Genomic DNA, 20294 nt, shown 5'->3' on the forward strand with positions numbered 1-20294 from the left:
AATAATAGTTATCAACATGAATCAAATAAATTAAATTATTCTAATAATTTCATTTTAAGACCTGAATTAATTGAAGAATTATATGATTTTGAATCTGGATTAGAAACTCCATCAAATTCAAATGTTTTTTAACCTTCTTTCCCTTCTGAGGTATCATTATTCAATGTTGTACATTTTGTAAATAAGTTTTAGTTACTGTGCTGTAAATTGTTTTTCACTCTGTATAAATCAATACTTCTCTTTTTTCCTTTCTTTTAAACTTTTTTTTATCACAAGTTACCGTTCTGTTTTGCCTCCTGATGTAGTTAGTTGTTCAATTCTATTTGCATTTCGTTTCCCCTTTGTTTTCAGAGAGAGAGAGAGGGGGGGTGGGAAGACTACAACATACTGTTCTGTAAATATTATTGAATAAAATGACTTATGATTTTGTAGCGTATAGTTTTTCATTTAATCCTTCTGATTAGTTTATTTATTGTCAATCCAAGAGTAATGTTGGTTGTTAGTCAACGGTAACGAGCAAATTTCGGCTATACTTTTCCCAATTCATTTAATGGTTGATTGTTGTCAATTTGAGTGTAATTTCTATTATATTTGTGCTATTCATTTGGCATGTGTCAGATATGTCCGAAATGTTCATAGAAATAGTGTCGGATAACTTTATCCTCGTGAAATGAAATTGTCCGAAAAGAATTACACTTTTTCATAAAGCATGTCCACTAAATGAATGTAAAAATGATCGAAAATGCTGGATATTACACAATTGGTGAGCATTTAAATATTCGTGGACAATCTTAGCGGTTTGTTAAAATTTATATGATCGATTGTTGGATGGTTTTATTTTTACGGTCTTATATTTGCCAAGGTGGTTATGGTTTGGGAGGTGACAGTACTCGGCTTTCATCTACTAGGTTCCAGGTTCGGGTATTCCAACGTATACTTCAGTTTGGTCAACCGGGCGGTTTTCCTAGACTCCACATCTAAAGTATGGTTCAAAATTGACTTAAAAGTATGCATTCCAGTCAGTAACTGAAGAATGATAGCAAATTATGAGTCAGTAAACAGGATTTTTTTGGGACACCACTCATTATTTCTTATGGGGGGATATAGGATTTTGAATAGGTATCTATCCTTCATCTCATAAGTCTAAAGTTTAGAACAGCAAAGAGAAATTGTTTAAATTTCTGGGTATATCTTCCTTTGGCAGTTAATTTCTGTGCGAGCCAAAGTTGTTCGATTGACATGATTGTTTTTCCAGTCACATTTCACAGAGTATGTTTGATAAATTCATTTCGAAACTTAACAAATATATAAGTTTTTTCAGTATGAGGTTATGGAGATTATTGGATTTCATTGAAATCATGAACCGATCTGAGTCCAGTGCTTTCAGATTTTTCATGGTAGTCTAACTCAAACCAGTGGAGTATTTGAATGTTGTTTACACTGTAAATACTATCGTAACTTGTACGTAAAATTTATCACTACAACCCATCCATCATCAAGTAAGAGTTTGTGTACTCGGATCTGAGCACAACCGTTTCTATGCAGGCCGATGATATTATCCAACTGTTGAAATTGAATTGCCTAGTTTGGATTCATACTCATGACATATTTGTTAACAACTGAATGCTCTGACTAACAGACTATCGTTCCATGCACAAGGAATGTATATTTGATTAAATTGGTGTACAAATGGTTATTATGCTTGTATACCTGAGAAATGTAATGTATAGTGTTAATGACTAACTGAATAGTATGCTCCATCTAATATTTTTTATCATGACAGAAGCATTTTTTTACTTCACACCTCCACACATGTTAATATGTCTAACGTCATTTCAGACTTTGGATTTGTTTTAAGTCATTGGATATTTATTCAAAAATAACCGAATAAAGACTTATCTTGATGATTTATAACGATCGGACCCAATGTGAATTTATTGAAAAGAATATTCTTCTACCACATATCTGCTTTCTTCATAAAGGAATGTCAGTCAGTCAGTCGGCTACAACGTAGAACCATGCTATACTAGTCAATACCACATAAACTGTTGGTGGGTTTATCTATTATCTGTCTTGCGATCTTTCTGGCTGCGCGCCCCCAAATGCCCTGACACGGCCGAGAGTGGGGAAAGTTTACTCTCCCTCTCAAAATGCTCTCACGTGGCTACGCGTATATAGCCTCTACCAGGGAAGTCCTACTCATTGCCTTCTCGTGCCACAGGTGTTGTTTACGAAATTGAGAGGACGAAAAGCGAATGTCCGGTGCTTTAACCGGGTTGGTGGACACACAAAGTCCACCTAGGGGAGTTGCAAAACTCTGACTCCAAACCAATGGTTCACATGGGCTCCAGTATCCTGAAGGAACAAATGGCGCATGAATCAATCGTTGGTCACCGTCTACCATGGGACTGCATCTCCTCACGATGCTCCACTGCCTTGTGGATCAGACCTTCAGTTCGAAGGCTCCGGGTGTGGCCCCCTAAGAAAACCAGCTGCTTTGGTTTGGGCACCCGAGCAGTACCACAGCCGTCAAAAAAATCACATGAGATTTGTGTGGCACATATATATCTGGTGCCCCTTTGTTCCAATATTTAAGTGCTTAAATAAAATAAAAAAAACTCACTACTAGTATTTTAATGACTAATTAGGATACTATTTTGCTAAAGTTGTATGTTGTTCCACGTAATAAGGATTATTTCTCTTCAACATTCCCACTTGATATATATAAGTAGTATTCATTCAAACTTGAATAATATTCATACGTTTCCAAGTTTGCTATTTGTATTCCTTACACTCAGATATCTTTAAATGTTATGTGGTTGGAGTTGATAGGGGATCATTCAGAATCAGAGTTACTTCTACTCAGCTATTCAAGCATTGTTTGACATCCTGTAGGAACAAACAAACATGGCATTGTTTACTTTTCAATGATCAAACAATACTATCTCTGACATCTATCCATTTGGATAATAACAATATTACAGTTGGATTGTATTTCATGCTAATATTGTTCAATTTTATCTAATTGTAGTAATATTTGATTATGGAAAGAAGTCGTATAGCTTTAACGTTTTACGATATGGGTGTAGTGAAATTTGGAAAATATCAATTGAAGTCAGGTATAATCTCTCCAATCTATATTGATTTACGAATTCTTATTTCTTCACCTAAATTTATGGTGAGTTCTGTTTTATTCGCTGTCATCTACATCAGGTTTTTTGATTTGCAAAGTGAATATCGTAGTATTATTTTATTAGGGTTCATATTGTTACTATGGTTAACATTCAAAACTGAATTGATCAGTCTCTGTTTGCATGTAGGTACTTTTTTAGTGAACAAGGACAATTTGACTGTTCCTTCTGCAAATATCCGTCCATAATCTCCGATTATAATTGTTCATACATTTTCGTACCAATTGTGTTTCGTTCCCGTTCTCTCCTTATCGATCTTCTACTGAAATACATTCAATGCCCGACCATCACCATATACTACTTATGTGGATATCAGTAACCCACACCACACTTTGAAAGCATCTCTTGATAATTAGAATTAAAAATTGATTTGACTTCGAAAATGTCTGACAGAGTGATTTATATTCCATGTAAGCGGCAATAATTCCTAGCTGTGATTCATACCTGAATACTACGAATTATTTTCCTCTTATACTCTCACCTATTTCAGGAAACTATCTTGCAAGAAAGATTTCTTGTTAGCAATCAAAATAGATAGATTCATTCAAACATTATTAAGGTATCAATATGTGCATAATGATTTTGAAAGTAGGATGAACGTTAAGCGTACTAAAGGAATTAGTGAATAATAGGCATATGTAAGGGATATTAGAATTTAGAAAAAATGAAAATAATTAAGTAATCAAATGAGGAAGTTATTTCCCAACAATTTAACATCCCTAACACAGGAGTTTGGAACCTACGTTTCATGGTTATTTGAAACTCATCAGCCTAAAGTACCTTCATCTCACTTTTACTGTTACATTTTCGTGAATATCATCAAAGGAAGGATCTGTCACATTCACCGACTAATATACCCATATTCTGTGTGTAATGATTGTCATCCTGATTATCAACGATGGATTAACGCAAACTTGATGACTTTTGATGTTAAGTAGTCGGAGATAATTGATAAAGGAGCTGTAAACCTATGTTTCATACTAGTTTGGACTCTTCAGATAGGCTTACTTGCAATCTTGAAAGGACTGATTGTGCCCATGGGAATTGAACTTGCTCCATCTGATTTAATAACCCTAAATGTCATCACTTGTGCATTCTGTCTATTATTGACCTATACGACTTAGATATTTACACTGATATGTCATCAAGTAGCAACTAATGTCACGTTTATCTAGTCCTTGGTGTTGATCAGTCGAATGCCAGTTAACATGAAACCTATATTTATGGTCTGCTGCTGATTATCTCCAACCATTCAGCATCAATATTTGGTCACTTAGACCAGCCGCAACATGTGCAACTTGATCTGTAGTATCCAATCAACATTAAAGGATTAATATGCCATTGATTACTTTTTAGTAATCATCAATCTAAATGTCAAGACCAATTATATATGCATCAGTATGCTGAAAACAAAATTTCTTTACGATAAAAAGTTAATATATGGATAGATGCTTTCGTCAAAACACACATAAATGTCTATTAACTAACAATCTTGTTCGTGACAATACATGATTTTATCATTTAATGCAAGTGGAAAGCTAGTTTTTGTCACCAGTTTCAGCTGGGAAAGCAATTAAAAACAAAAGTGATTCTTTGTCCTAACTTGATACTTATAGACACTGAACGGTTATCCCTATTTATGACACCTAACGCAGGACTTGAAACTTACTATGTAGCGGTTTGCATTATCACGTTGCTGATACTTTGACGGAAATCTGATCAGTCCTGGTTAGCACATGTAAATCTTGTGCAGATTGCTTCAATGTAGCCAATATGATGATCCAAGCGATTACATACTAAATTAAAATCCACATCCCGCTACACAAATCAGTGACTATCTGGATTCAGTAGCTGAGTGGATCTTCATGATACTGGCCTGAAGTCCCGGGGTGAATATCAGGTGCACCCGGCTGGTGATTCTCAATTGGGACAAAACGTGGATCATGGATTTCACTGCTACTCACATTCCATCTATTTTTATATGACCAATTGTCTTTTTCGTTATTTTTCTTACCAAATAAAAGAGTATTCTGACTAGATTTATTTATTTATTTGTATCTAAATTTAGGATGAAATTGCACAATCACTTATCGCTTTATTGCCAAATAATGGAATAGATCTTATATGTGGTGTTCCATATGCCGCCTTACCAATAGCAGCGGTAATTTGCATACTTTTTTAAGAGAAAAAAACTTTCTCGGTTATGTTATGCTGCATTATAATTTTACACAATTTCCGATGTTTATTGATATCTTATCCCTTGTAATCCAATCATACAGGTTTATTGTACAAATACATTTTACTACTGAAAACAAAGAATAAGTAGCAAACTGTAAATGTTCCTATTTCCGAATCTTGGTGAGTTTGCAGGTGTACACTGGTGGAACGAGTCTAATACTAGGACGAGAAAGCTATCCGGTTTTCTCTGGGGCATTCTAACTGACAAATAAACCTAGAAAAGAAATATCATTGACTTGATCAATAAGATAAACAGCAGTCGTAATTAACAATAACACAGTTTTTCGTATACATGATTGAAAATGATGACATAATAATAGTTTGATTGTTTGTGAAAAGTGAGGATTTATATGACTCCTAAGCTAGATAAGAAAAACGAACATTCCTAACATTGATCAAATAGTTTGCTAGTGTGTATGAATTGTGTGTATGAATTGTGATATCTTAAAGTTTGGATTACTTTAGTGATACTAACCGGTTGTCCATATGATAAAATGTTAGAATGGGTCCAAGGGAGTGACTGAAGATCAGTACTTCAAAGAGTCAATTACTTTAATCAATGAGTCAACAGTCCATTAATTGGTTCTATACACTTTCATGATAATTTTATTGTTATATCGTGTGCGTACCCAGTTGTTATATCGATTGAGTGAGTACGCTGTTTAGTATATGAACGTGATAAGACCGCCTATCATAGAGCATTGAGTTTATCGATCGGATTAATGATACACAAAAGCCGCACGAGCAGTCTTGACTACTTATCAGTCCTGCTTCCTGCCTAGCCCAGCCAGTTAAGTCCACAACACCAATAACAGCCTCTGCAATATGAACCATTATTCTCAAACATCCTGGGTTTATATAAGAACTCTCGTCTAAATTAGAGCGAATAGTTTCACAGTATCCTGGGTTTATATACCAAACAAACTGACCACATCGTACCATAAAATAGAAAATAACATTTGTACAAGATTTGGCCAAATGTGGCTGTGTATAGGGGGAACAGTAATCAATAGACTGGGAATAACTCAAGAATGGTAAATTGTATAATAATAGTTCATAGGTCATAATAAAGGTCATAATAAAAGGAACATGAATATGAATAGTTAAGTTACTTAGCAATTATACAATAGGAAATATATATATTACATTGGTCCGTAAATAGTCCTCAAGTTACCATTCATAAATCTCCACGGGATATAACATGGTTGATTAATACTGTAATATTTGATTATTGATAAGTAATCGAGTAATTTTTAGTAATTGTTTTCTGATAATCACGTATTGTCTTTGATGATCCTTTGTCCATTATCGTATCCACACCGCTAGTCAACAGGTTTTTTGGTTCTATCAGATTTCTTTGTTTCACACTATTGATCTAGTCTGTTACACTATTTAGAGTATTTATATTAGTAGTGGGCTGAGCCATGTTGGTAGATGTAGACTAGTTGGTTAGAGTCCGCGTGACTATTGTAATCAATGGTTGGAGACTCTGTATGACATGGCTCAGAATCGATCACAATGGAGTAGGTGTATACACTCTTTATCTTCCCTCAAACTATGAGATTAAAATTGCTTCATATCTGTCTTCCTTCCTGTACTATATCCTTATGTACAATCTTTCTTTTATATATTACCACTATTAAATTGACTACTTCTATGAATTCGGTGTTCATCTTGTTGTGTAAATGAGGTATGGGAACTTGGACCGATGCACATATGTGCCTGGTTCTACGTTGTAGCTGACTGACTGATTTATATTAGTCCCATAACATTTGAACATGTCACGGGTAAGTAACCAATAAATAGTCATTAGTTAATTGGTTTTATTTAATAATACGATACATGAATAACGTGTGCTCTTCCTACCGTTTAATATCATTACGAAAAATATGAAAGATGTCCACGACAGAATGGGGACTATACAATTAAAATGTCTAATTTTGAAACTCACTATTATTAAACGGAATTAACTTCTTGTACTCGATCCCATTGAAAGTATTGACACGTATTGTCGAGGAATCTAAAGATACAATCAAACTATCTTTTAATAAACATCAGTCAGTCAGCTACAACGTAGGACCAGGCACATATATGCATCGGTCCAAGTTCCCATACCTCATTTACACAACAAGATGAACACCGAATTCATAGAAGTAGTCAATTTAATAGTGGTAATATATAAAAGAAAGATTGTACATAAGGATATAGTACAGGAAGGAAGACAGATATGAAGCAATTTTAATCTCATAGTTTGAGGAAAGATAAAGAGTGTATACACCTACTCCATTGTGATCGATTCTGAGCCATGTCATACAGAGTCTCCAACCATTGGTTACGATAGCCACGCGGACCCCAACCAAGTAGTCTGCATCTACCAACATAGCTCAGACCGCAAGTTAGTGACTTCAAACACTGATGCCATGTTTTGGTTTGGCCGCCCCTAACTCTCTTCCAACCACCCCCTACAGTAGTCAGCATTGCGCGTCGTGGTAATCGGTGTTCAGGCATACGTAACACGTGGCCCAACCATCTCAGTCGATGAAAATTTACAACCTCGTCAACTGACTTACTATCATTCCCTAATACCCTGCGTCTAACCTCACTATTACTTACCCGGTGATCCCAGCAGATGCGACCGATATTTCTAAGACATCTGTGATCAAATACTAGTAACTTACGAGTATCTTCTACTCCTAATGGTCATGTTTCACAGCCGTAAAGTAGAACAGAGCGAACTGCTTTGCAGTATACTCGTCCCTTAATTGATAGAGAGATATCTCGCCTTCGCCATAGGTGATTTAAGTTGGCAAAAGCTAAACGAGTTTTTTGAATACGTGCTGAGATTTCTTCAGATACCAACCCATTAGGGCTGGTCAAACTTCCAATAGACGGATATCTCATCTTTGCTATAGGCGACGCCATAAGTAACAAACATACAACTTAATCATTGTGTAAAGTGATAAAGATTTGTAGTTTTCAAAATTTCCTAGACATCACTTCAACTGAATCACTTAGAGGTGATTTTTGTGTTTTTTCTTTCGTTGTAAACTTTCCCAGATTTCGCTTCTTTTTTTTTCACTTACTTAAAAAGTGTATTTCTGTTCATAAAAATATTCCAATGGTGATGTGTCGAAAAGAGGCAAAATCTTATGGAACTAAACAAATCATTGAAGGTATATGGAAGAATGGACAAAATTGTGTAATAATTGAAGATGTCATCACTTCTGGTAGTAGTGTTTGTTCAGTGGCTCAGGTAAATGATTTCAATTGATTAGTTATTGTTTTCATCTGTGTATGTTAATTTAATTGCAACAAATAATTGGAAGTCAGAAACCAGGTACCTAGATGTTGAAGCGTTCAAAGGGACAAGGTGCATTTGCTTGTGTGGGTGTTTCGAAGGCTAACTATCACTCATGTCAAATGCTTAAATCCATTGATCTAAATTATCTAAGTATATATAACTTTTAATATGGGTTGTTAATGATAATTTAGTTAATACCCGTATCCTAGTGACTTTAATGATTAGTTGCGATATCAGTTGGGTAATCTTTAGAAATTGAGCAGTTTTGAAATTACCCATTTATCAAGTACAGTTTTACGTACAAGTCTTCTAGTCATGTTTTTGTGTGAAACTACTCGTCTATCCTGACCAAAATAAACAGAATGAGTTCAAAACTTCAGTTCAGTAGTTGAGAATCAAATACTACAGTTTATTTATGTAAACATATAAACTTAAAAAGGGACATCAAAATAAATATACGCCACACAATGAGAAAATGTGATTGTTAAGAAATAGTGAGATGAAGTTAATTATCATAAAAAAAACAGGAAGAAAATTGCAGCAGGACCTCCACAGGCTTCTTTTCTGAGCCATGTCTTATAAGGTCTCAAGCCATAGTGTTCGACTATCTCTAGGACCCCAACCAAGGGGGTCGTAAATGAGCAGCATATGCTAGTCCTATACAGCTTTCTTTCATAGCACGGCACCCGATCATATACTAACCACCTCTCCGCTTCTTCCAACTGTGAGGAGAGAGGTAAAGAAGTATTGACGAAAAAGGAAGCTATTTTTGGAACCCTGTTTCTCTTAATTCAAAGTCCGTAAAATACTAACATCTGGTTTTGTTCCTAGTTTATTATATAAATTATAAGCTTTCATTTGATCTATTATTCACTGCCATACTCTTTTCTGTTCCAAAATTATTATACTTTGAACGTAATCTTTTGTTTCTCATCTTGCAACCCTATTGCCTAGTTTGCACTTAATTATATTTTTCTAATTCTTTGTGGGTTTCGATAATGTTAGTTATTTATTTATTCATATGCCTTTTTGTGTTAGTCTGAATCAGGAATAAATCGAGCAGTGTTCCAGTCTATTTGTCCTCTCGCTTGCCAACTAATCAGATAATAGGATAGTTTTCTCTCTTCCCTCAAAGCCATTTAGTCACGAAGCCTACCCGCGCATTACTAACCTCAAAGTTGAGGTAGATGCCCTATCGTGTTAAGGCCTCAAACCAGGTCGAGAAAAATTCTCTTCTGTACATTAGTGGGCAAACGGATCAAAGATGTAGCGCCATCCAATCCCAGCGTCGTCAAATAATGCAAGATGTGGAATTCGCTGGGAGGACATTTGTCGTGTATATCCGAGCCACCGAAATCAGTGTTTCGAGATGGTGTCACTAGTTTAATTATTGTCACTACCAAGACCCACGTCGCTGTACTTCCGCATTATTAACATGGTATTGCCAGTGAATGTTAGCAATCCCTCGAGTGCAATGATGATTAAACGCAGATAGTCACTTAACATGCTGAATTTAGAGTGGTCTGGTGTCTCAAGCATGGAGCGAGATTGCTCTCACCGACTCGTTGTGTTGACATAAGTGATGATATTATTTTATATATAGTGAAATCTTGAGCGGCTTATGTCAATGTGGTGTATCTTTGATCTTTTCATGATGTTAATCTGGATGTAAAAGTTCGGGTCTACAACACGTCGGTTGTAATTAGGTTCTATTAGATTGTGGTTTAGTTATGAACACATATATATCTGTTACAGATCTATGAAGTCAGTGAATTATTAGTTTCAGTCACTCAAAGAGGTTACTGACTTCCACTTTTAAGTTTCTAGAATGATAGGAACCAGTGCATTATGACCTTGACCGACATTTAATTATCAATGTTCGTCACCCCGTTCATATCTGGTTGCTAGCCTGTTTTTTCTCTCGATTACACTCAGACATATATAATAATTCATCATTTTATGATGTAATTTACAGCTTCTTCGACAGTCTGGTATATACACTGAACATGCAATTATCATAATTGATCGTGAACAAGGAGGACCTGCTTATTTAAAAGATCAGAATATTAGAATTACCAGGTACTTTATAGTGTTTTTTTCTTGATGTAACCGTTTTCTATTTAGTGAAGTTGGTCTTTGTTACTTGAGTATGATTCCAACTGTAATTAATAAAATCGATATGATTCTTGTCTGATTATGATGCTAGTATGTATTCAGTGTAGATTAGAAACTGCAGTCATTGTGAGTAAAATGTTCCAATTACTTCATGAAGTTGGCTGATCAACGTTTATCTAGTTTAAGAAATTTAATTGTTAAACGTAGTAATAAGTCTGTATTGATGAATTTATTTCATTCATTTCATTTTCTCATGTATTCAAACAATCAGCTGATAAGCAAAGATGGATAGTGGCTAGCAGTGGAATCCAGGACTTGCGTTTCGTCCTATTTGGGACTCGTCAGCTGGATGTACCTGCATCTCAGAGTAGATGTTCAATCTGGGACGCAATGGCGTTTGGAGCGAAAGGTACTGGAAAGAATGCTTTGCTCCAATGTTCGTTTAGGTACAGAAAATTGAGGGTGTTTATAGCATTCCAGATGAAATCGGGTTTTGGTGGGCTATCCATCGGTGCCTAGCTGGAGGTGGAGTGGCAAAACCAAAATGTGACATCAGTCTATAAAGTCACTGACTATTGCTCTGAGCCATGTTGATAAGCACAAACTCTATTTGAACTCCTCACAACTATCGTAACCAATGATTAAAGGCTTAGAGTAGTCCTCAATGACACGAACGCATTCGCTCTTTATCTTCTCATAGATCTTGAGTTTCAAAATGATCCTATACTTTTCTTTTTCATGAATTCCTTCTCTCTTCTCGAATCATTATCATTATATACACCGATTCGATTGCTACATATTTGCTCAAATTTCAATCTATGTACGCATTTGTTTATATTCGTCATAAGCTTATTCACATACATATATAAATGTATTTTTCTTATATTCTAGTTTATTCACGTTAACTGAATTATTAGAGATTTTACATCAAGAAAATCGTATTACTAAAGAACAGTTTGATGAAACTATTTTATTTCTTCATAGTTCACCAAAACCTGAGGTAACATAATGGTTTATACTGACAACTTTTTAAAAAAATGTTTTGTTTTAACATATAAATATTTGTACAAAGGGGCACCAGATATATATGTGCCAAACAAATCTCATTCGATTTGTGTGAGGGCTGTGATACTGCCCAGGTGCCCAGACTGAGGCAGGTTGTTTTCTTAGGGGGTCACACCCAGAGCCTTTAACCTAAAGGTCTGATCCACAAGGCAGTGGCCCAACGTAGGGAGATACAGTCCCATAATAGCCGGTGACCAACAATAGGTTCATACGCCATTTGTTCCCTCAGGATACTGGAGTCCATGTGCACCATTGGTTTGGAATCAGGTTTATCCAACTCCCTTAAATTACTTTTTTGTATCAACCAACCCTTTTAAAGCGCTGGACATTCGCTTTTCATCCTCTCACTTTCGTAAACAACAGAAATGCCACGAGAAGACAGTGAGTAGGACTTCCCTGTCAGAGGCTATATACACGTGACCATGTGAGAGGGAGAGTGGCTTCTCCCCACTCTCGGCCGTACCAGGCCATCGGGGGCTTTTCTTAGGAATTACTAATCAGTAGTTACTAATTGTTGAAATACAACTTGTATTCATGAAAAATACTGAATGTTACATATTGTCTGTCATACTGTAAGGGCACAATGACTAATGGTTGTTTAACAGAAGTTAGTTGCTATTATAAACTACACATATATTGCATTGTCTTGATAAACCTTTTATTTCGTTAATTTTATTATTTAGTAGTAAGTTTATAAAAAGCTAGGGATGGACAAAGTGAAATGTGACATCAACCCATGAAGTTATTGACTCTTGGTCTGAGCCATGTAGGTAGTTGCACACCACTTGTTTGGGGTTCACGTAATAAGTGTGACCAGTGGTTGATGATCGTTCGCCATAGCGCAGATGTAATTACATTTTTTAAATCTTGCTTTGGATCTTGATTTCCAGTATTCCTTTGTATAACTTTGTATCCTGTTTCTTTGAACAACGTTCTCAATGTTTAGTCTTTCTCATTGTTATTGCCATCATATTATTTCAATTCTCTTGTTATTTATCTTGTTGATTTCATCCCATTGTACTATTGTGTTCAACGCACACTTGTCTTAGACCATATGTTGATGGTTACCAACTGGACTGTTTTCATTTCTAAAAGTGTGTAACTCAAGGAATATTACTTCACATTGTTTTTTTTATCTTAGATATGTAAGATATTAACTAATAATCTTCACAATTCCTTCGTTGTCAATTATTGTGTATTACCACTAGTTTTTCAATGACATTTCTTTTGTTAGGTCCCATCTGAATTGAAATTTACATGTTCTCAATTGGATCGATTGAATCAGATTATCCAATCAAAACAATCACGTTTATGTGTAGCTATGGATATTTTAGATCCAATTAAATTACTTCAATTAACCGATGAAATAGGGTCAGAAGTTTGTGCTATCAAATTGCATTTAGATATTTTATTGTCTAACACAAATCCTGAAATGATTATTCAAGGTCTATGTAATCTATCTGTGAAACATGGATTTTTAATTATTGAGGATAGGTAAGTTATAGAATGCTGCTAAATCATTTGTTTATTTTTAATTTTCATTGTAGTTTACTCTTGAATTCTTTTGCATAAGCAATACATGTAACATACAATGCGTATTCATAAAATATCTGTTGAAAACCGTATAGTTTTGTTGTAAGTTCCACTGTTTATTGTCAATGTTTATCTTTTCTCTTTCTCCAAATGTAAAGCGTTACCTCAGGATTGACTTACGTCACCGTCTGAATTAATGATGGGGAGTTAAGTAGTTGAACGCATCGATCGCTTCGCTTATCTTGGGAGTCTCATCAGGACTGATGGTCTGGTGTCTGATGAACTCTCGGCACGAATTCAGTAGTCTCCACTGGCTTTTGCCAACTTGCACCACATATGGCATAGGCGAGATATCCGTAGTCCAACCAAAGGGCAAGTTTACTGCACAATAGTTCGCTTTGTTTTACTTTATAGACGTGAAACATGGTCATTAAGAGTAGAGGATATTTTCAGGTTACTTGTGTTCGATCATAAGTGTCCATGAAACACTGTTCGTGTATTTTGGGACCACAGAGTAAGCAATACCTGGGTTAGGAATAGATTCCTAGGTAAAGATGACGAGTCGATTGATGAGGTAGTAAGTCTTCAGCTGAGGTGGTTAGGACATGTGTTACGTAAGCCAAACTACCACCGACCTCGACGGGCGATGTCTTCTGGTGCAGGAACAGGTTGGAAAAATGCTAGGGATGGCCAAGCCATAACATAACATCAGTCCATTAAGTCATTGACAAGTGAACTCAGCCATAGGGGTAGGCATGATTATCGTAAACAATAGTTAGAGACTTTGAATGACATGGCTCAAAGTCATTTGCAATAGCTCAGGTGTATCAGTTCTTTGTTCTCCCCCAAATTCTGGGATTCTAAATTCTTCATAACCTTTTTTTGTTCTTGTTCCTCTAATTTACATTTTCTTTCCGAGTCCAGGTTCGATCATTCGATCCGTCAAGTGTTCGGATGCACTTAACATAACATCCGTCAACCCTTCATTTTATGCTGGTTGGGACTCTTCATTGTTCTTCATAGGAACCGAACCTACATCACCTACTGTTACAGTTAGCAATGCTGCTACTGTTCTGTTGACTGACATCCTATGGGATTCGAATCGGCTTTCATCACTATCACAGTCAGAAACGTTATCATTAAGCTACTTGGGTCGGTTTGTGACTGACCTAAGTAAATACTGTTATTAAGCTGTGCTTTTCTCCATTCGTCTGTACTTTCACTGTTGTAGACTACGTAGAATAATAAACACCAATACGCTAGTATTTAAGTGAGATAGAATTTCACGATTAGTTAAACAATTCGTAGTTTAAGCCATTACATTTCACTACGTTCTTATAATTGCAATATTTAGTGTTATTATTCTTTATTGTGTAAAGGAAATTGGCTGATATTGGTCAAACAGTATACAATCAATTATTGCACGGTGTTTATAGGATTGCTGAATGGTGTGATATGATTACAGTACATTGTTTACCTGGTCCCGGTTTATTTGATGCTTTTCGTAAAGTAAATAAAAAGTTACTAGAAAATGGAAAACAACATCAAATAGCAGCATTAGTAGTGGCTGAAATGAGTTGTCAAGTAAGTGAGATAGTAATAATAATAATGGTTATTATTATAAATCGGTTCACTAGGTACACTTGGATTCGAACGATACTCTAATTGTAATAGCTAATGATACTACCCGATAGCTCAAACAGACGTAGTTGGATCAAGGTTATAATGTTCTATTTAGTGGCCGGAAGCCGAATATCTAGTAATCTTCTGACTATGTGAATGACTAAACTTTCTTATATGAGTCGATAGATTGGATCTATGACTGTGAAACATTCTCGATGAGTACAATAAACTTCCTTAATTAACATGATATCATTATTATTATTGTCTCAATAACCTTGGCATAACATTCCTCGTTTTTTATATTATGTCTACATGATTCTCCTTTATTAGTTGTTCAATTTCCACTTTCATTTCTTTCGTATTCGTTCTTTCTCTTTGTGTATTACACTATTCTACTTGAGATATTGGAGAAGATTTTGGTAGAGTTTCGTTCGTTGAGCTGGATGCTTTAACACCAGTCAAACTGATCAGCAAGAACGAATTTAAATATAAAAAATAATAAACATATCTTACCACATATAAAGGATATATCAGAAATCAAATGAGTATCTAAGCCGTTTGGATTAGATGTAGGACGTGAACCAAAAAGTCATTTCAATCAATCCTATGCAAACCAAAGGACGAAATAACAAAAGAAAAGAAGCCAAATACCATTTACTTGACAAATTGTTCCAACTGCGAGAAACAAAATCGGACAAAGTAGATACCCTCATCGTCGTCTGTATGAACATCAACTAGCTGTCCAACTCCATGCTGTATTTTCGCTTATATTAATGCATGTGAATAATTATGGACATAAGTTCGACTGGAAAAATGCAGATGGCGATAGGTTACAGGCAAACAATAACCAGCCAAGTTCAAGGTTGGCAAGACAAGCTGTTAGCTATATGTGGGGAAATACGAATAATTCATCTCTACCTGAAGTTCGTGTTGATCATGTTGTTCAGAAGAACAATGAAAGTTTCATGATTAAACTATTCATTTCAAAGAACGAAACTCCACTAAAACCATACTAATAGCTTGTTATTCCCAATTATTTTGGAACGTCTCTCCATTGTAATCTATCGATATTCCTAAGCATTTAGATGTTGTCTCTATTGTTTGGTGTATTTTATTGTTGAAATTGTACTTTCCTATCATTCTTATTAGCTAGCCTTTAGTACATCTGTCATTCGTTGAAACTATTTATTCGAAATCAATTCTCTATTAGATGAAGCCTCAGTTGACAACTTTCTTTTTGGCAAAATATAATTGTGTTTATAACTCTTGTATAAGTTGTCAAAGTGGCACGAATGTTTAAGCATCGACCTTGACAACATGGATGATTTCTTCACTCACAATAACCAACACACACACACACACACTTGTATTCCATCATGTTATCTTGAAACACCACAAGATTTGTGTCCTGTTTTGTTTACCCTATATGATTCGCATTCAACCATTCAATAATGAACGAAGTTCTTGAAGATGTTCTGTCAATTAATAACCTAGGTGATCACATTATAATTGAATCGATAGAATTCGGTCATCATTAAGGAGTAGACGACAACGTTTCATAGACTTATCATTACTCTATGACTGAACAATGCAGGTGTTAATTTTTATTTTCTTTTACATATATACATATGTATTTATAGGGGGCTTTGACAACTGATTCGTATCAGAATCAATGTATTAGTTTGATTAAAACGAATACTGATATCATTGGCGGTTTCGTAGCTCAACATCCTATCTCAGGAATCAATATTTGTTCTTCAAATATTTTCTATTGGGTACCAGGTAATGGTTTCTGTCATATTTTCACAATACCTATGTTCAATCTGTAGTTATATAATGACATAATGTAATATATATAAATTATAGTATGATTATCGTAGAATATACACCGTAATAGTAATCATATCTTGCAAGCAAAGAGTGATGTTCAGTCATTAGTGTAACAAAGGCATAAGTACGCTTATAAAGCGATATAGTTACAGTTTCATCGGTGTCTTAGAATGATAGATATTGAATAGGAAGGAGCAGTTAAAATTTGCTGAAGGAAACTAGGATTCCATGTATTGAAGAGAGATTTAGAACCCGTTACAGGATACTTGCGACGAAGATAAAGAGTGCAGAGTAATTACAATGATTACCGTGATAGATGTCTTGTCGTACATGTACTTGAATGTTTTGTAACATATCAATTTAGATAGTTTATATTCAAATTAATCAAGGATTTTATGTACATCTTTGCTGATTGACTTACTGACATTCTTTCAGTAACCAGCTGAATGATAAAATCAGGTAAGTATTTGAGATTAAATAAAAAGTGTATTGAGATTCATGAAAAAAGCTTATAATAAAGTCAACAAATACGATATCATCATAAAGGGAGTTCATTTTTGTATTGACCACTTGAATCTTCCCTTTGATGTTCAGTTCTGCAGTTGATTATCAGTCTCTTATTGGCATATATGCATCCTGCTCAGATTGCTTTAAATCACAAACATTATAAGCAGAGATGGATAGTGGTTAGCAGTGGAATCCAGGACGCACGTTTCGCCCTACTTGGGACTTGTCAACGGAATGTACCTGCATCCCATAGTTGATGTTCACTCCGTGACTTGACCCCAGTACAGTTCGCTTCAAACGCCACTGCGTTATCTACTTAGCTACTGAGTCCAAAAGTTTAGTAATTATACTCGATAATAACAATGTCCATACTGTTCAAACATCCCGACATGAAATAAAATTACTGTTAGTTTTTCAAAGTCTCAAGTTGAAAATCTTTGAACCGTAAATAAAAGTTCATGTTAAACACCATACAGTTCAGTGTTTACTTACTATTTTGATTTGTTAAGAAGTTATGAATGAAACAATTATCTCGGTTGCTGCTCATCGAGTCTATTGAGCCGTTCATTTGGTCCACCTATCAATTGTATAATAAAGAAATCCAGTTGTCGTTTTTTTGTAATAGGCGTTCATTACGTATCATCTACTATCGAAGCACCATCCAGTCAGTCGTAAGCAACATGGAACCTAGCACATATTTGCATCGGTTCGAGTCGCCTTACTTCATCAACACACCTAAATGAAAATTTGATGGCTAGTGCCAGAGTAGTAAAAGTAGCAATCATACTGGTGGTAGTAAAAAATATTAAGCATAGAGAATCTGGTTCGATTAGAAAGAATGAAGTCATGAAGTAAAAAGTATAAGTATCACAAGACAAAGAGTGAATCTATCCATTCTGAGTGATTCCATTCCATGTCGTCTAATGTCTTTAATGATTGATCATGATAATCATGTGGACCCTTATCGTGTAGTTTACATCTACCTACACATCTCAGTTCAGTAGTCATGGACTGATCCTTGGTCGAAGTAAGGGAACATCTAGCTTTCTCCCAAACTAATATACCAGCCAACATCGCCTTAAATGCTGATTGAACATACATATGGAATTACTTATCCACGCCATCTCACACTCAGAACCTTCTGTTCTTATATAGAGCAATCAGCTTCTCAACCACTGAACTGAAATCTGATGATTCACATTTCAGATTTCATTAGGTTCACGATGTATCACAACGATTATCCAGTGTCACCTGGGTGATGATTATTTCATTCCTCACATAAGCAGACGTCACTGACCATGATTTCTTGCTTGAAAAAATATTCCCCACCGTTTCTTGTTTGCTATATATAATGATACCTCAAATTTTAGTTTTTGAGAATTATTACTTTTAATATCATTCTCTTGTTACTTTAACAGGTGTAAAACTTGTTAATTTCAATGATGATCTAGGCCAAAATTACAATACACCTGAACAAGTCAAGAAACGTTTTACAACTACATCTTCATCATCTATTGTAATGATTGTTGGCAGAGGAATAACTGAATCAGAGAATATTCGTCAAGAAGCTACAAATTATCGTTTAGCGTCCATTCAATAAATTCAATGGGTATATATATAATATGGGTGTTGGTTATTTTTCTAATTACAACCAATCAAATTTCAAAACACAACAACAAGTTTTAAATATCACTCAAATCGGTTCGAGATTGTTTTTTTCTTTTCGATGAGATATACAATACATACGTTTGGTGCTTTTGTAGTTGAGTTTGGTGAATAATTCATTTTCAGAAAACATTGTTGAATAGGGTATTACATTATTTCATTTTAGATAAGGGTTTACTTTTGCCGATGATACAATGAATGGTTTAAGATATTTCTTTTCTCTCTCTCTCTCGAGTATACTGCGACAACAAATTATTACGATAATGAGACTAGTCACATTGTGTAGTGAACGAACACTCAGGTGGAGAAGATCAGTTTATTGTTTAAAGCACAATTACACATCTTAGAATTGTCTCTTACACGCTTCATTGTTCCTTTATTCCTGTCGTCATCTTGATTACTTTTAGTTTACTTCTCTTCATCTCAATCTTTCAAACTTTCGCTTGTAGAGATTCCACTTCCTAACGGTGTTACATACTACTTATATCTGCATCATTTTACGTTTAGGATATTAGAGTGAGGAGTATTAGGTTTAGCAGTAATAAAGATAAAATATCACATATGTTATGTGTTAGGCTGAAGTGATACACTGAAGATCAAAGTAATTGGCGACAAGACTGAACAACCATTAAACTGAGTAGAAGTTATCCCTCACCTGAACCTTCAAGCGACTATAGTAAGAAAGAAATCCATACAACCCCGAGACAAACAATACGGTGAATAAAAGTATAATGCAGTAAGAAAAATACTACCTATAGAGCATAATGTATACACCAAGTGCTAGATGAGGTCGTCGATGATAAATTTCACTGAATTCTAACAGGAACTATAGCCTTTCAAAATGCAAAGGTGACTAATAAGCAAATTTTGAGACCCAATGCAAGTCATTGGTATGTCGGACACTTCAATAAACCAGAGCGAACTAAATAGAAATATCAAGAACATGAAAAAACACCTCCAGAACTAGTCCACGAAATAATAAATTAAGTTACAAAAAAGATTATAACAAAGGACGACTACTGAGAAGATTTAAACAAATCAGTTCACATTGGGTAGATGCGGATGCATTTAGTTTTAAAATTTTTGATCCCTTTAATAATCATAAACAAACCAGACGACTCAGTAAGTCACATAGACTGCACGAACATATATAAGTAAAGTCATTGACAACAATTAACATCAACTTAAGATTATCAGTCTGGTAATTTAGACAGGAAGTTATTAAC

At 35.1% G+C, this 20294-nt stretch overlaps 1 protein-coding gene across 1 annotated transcript; it reads left to right on the plus strand.

The window, feature by feature from the left end:
• Positions 1 to 3079: 3079 nt before the first annotated feature.
• Smp_050540 (orotidine 5'-phosphate decarboxylase) lies at positions 3080 to 19003 on the plus strand (the record flags this gene model as incomplete). The annotated part of the gene is made up of 9 exons (XM_018797296.1): positions 3080 to 3178; positions 5260 to 5352; positions 8521 to 8682; positions 10706 to 10809; positions 11737 to 11845; positions 13145 to 13404; positions 14823 to 15027; positions 16707 to 16848; positions 18822 to 19003. 9 exons carry the CDS (start codon positions 3080 to 3082, stop codon positions 19001 to 19003), a joined length of 1356 nt encoding a protein of 451 aa, XP_018652352.1.
• Between the last annotated feature and the right edge of the window lie 1291 nt (positions 19004 to 20294).

The sequence above is a fragment of the Schistosoma mansoni genome, chromosome 4 (assembly GCF_000237925.1).
Source record: "Schistosoma mansoni strain Puerto Rico chromosome 4, complete genome".
Classification (NCBI taxonomy): domain Eukaryota; kingdom Metazoa; phylum Platyhelminthes; class Trematoda; order Strigeidida; family Schistosomatidae; genus Schistosoma; species Schistosoma mansoni.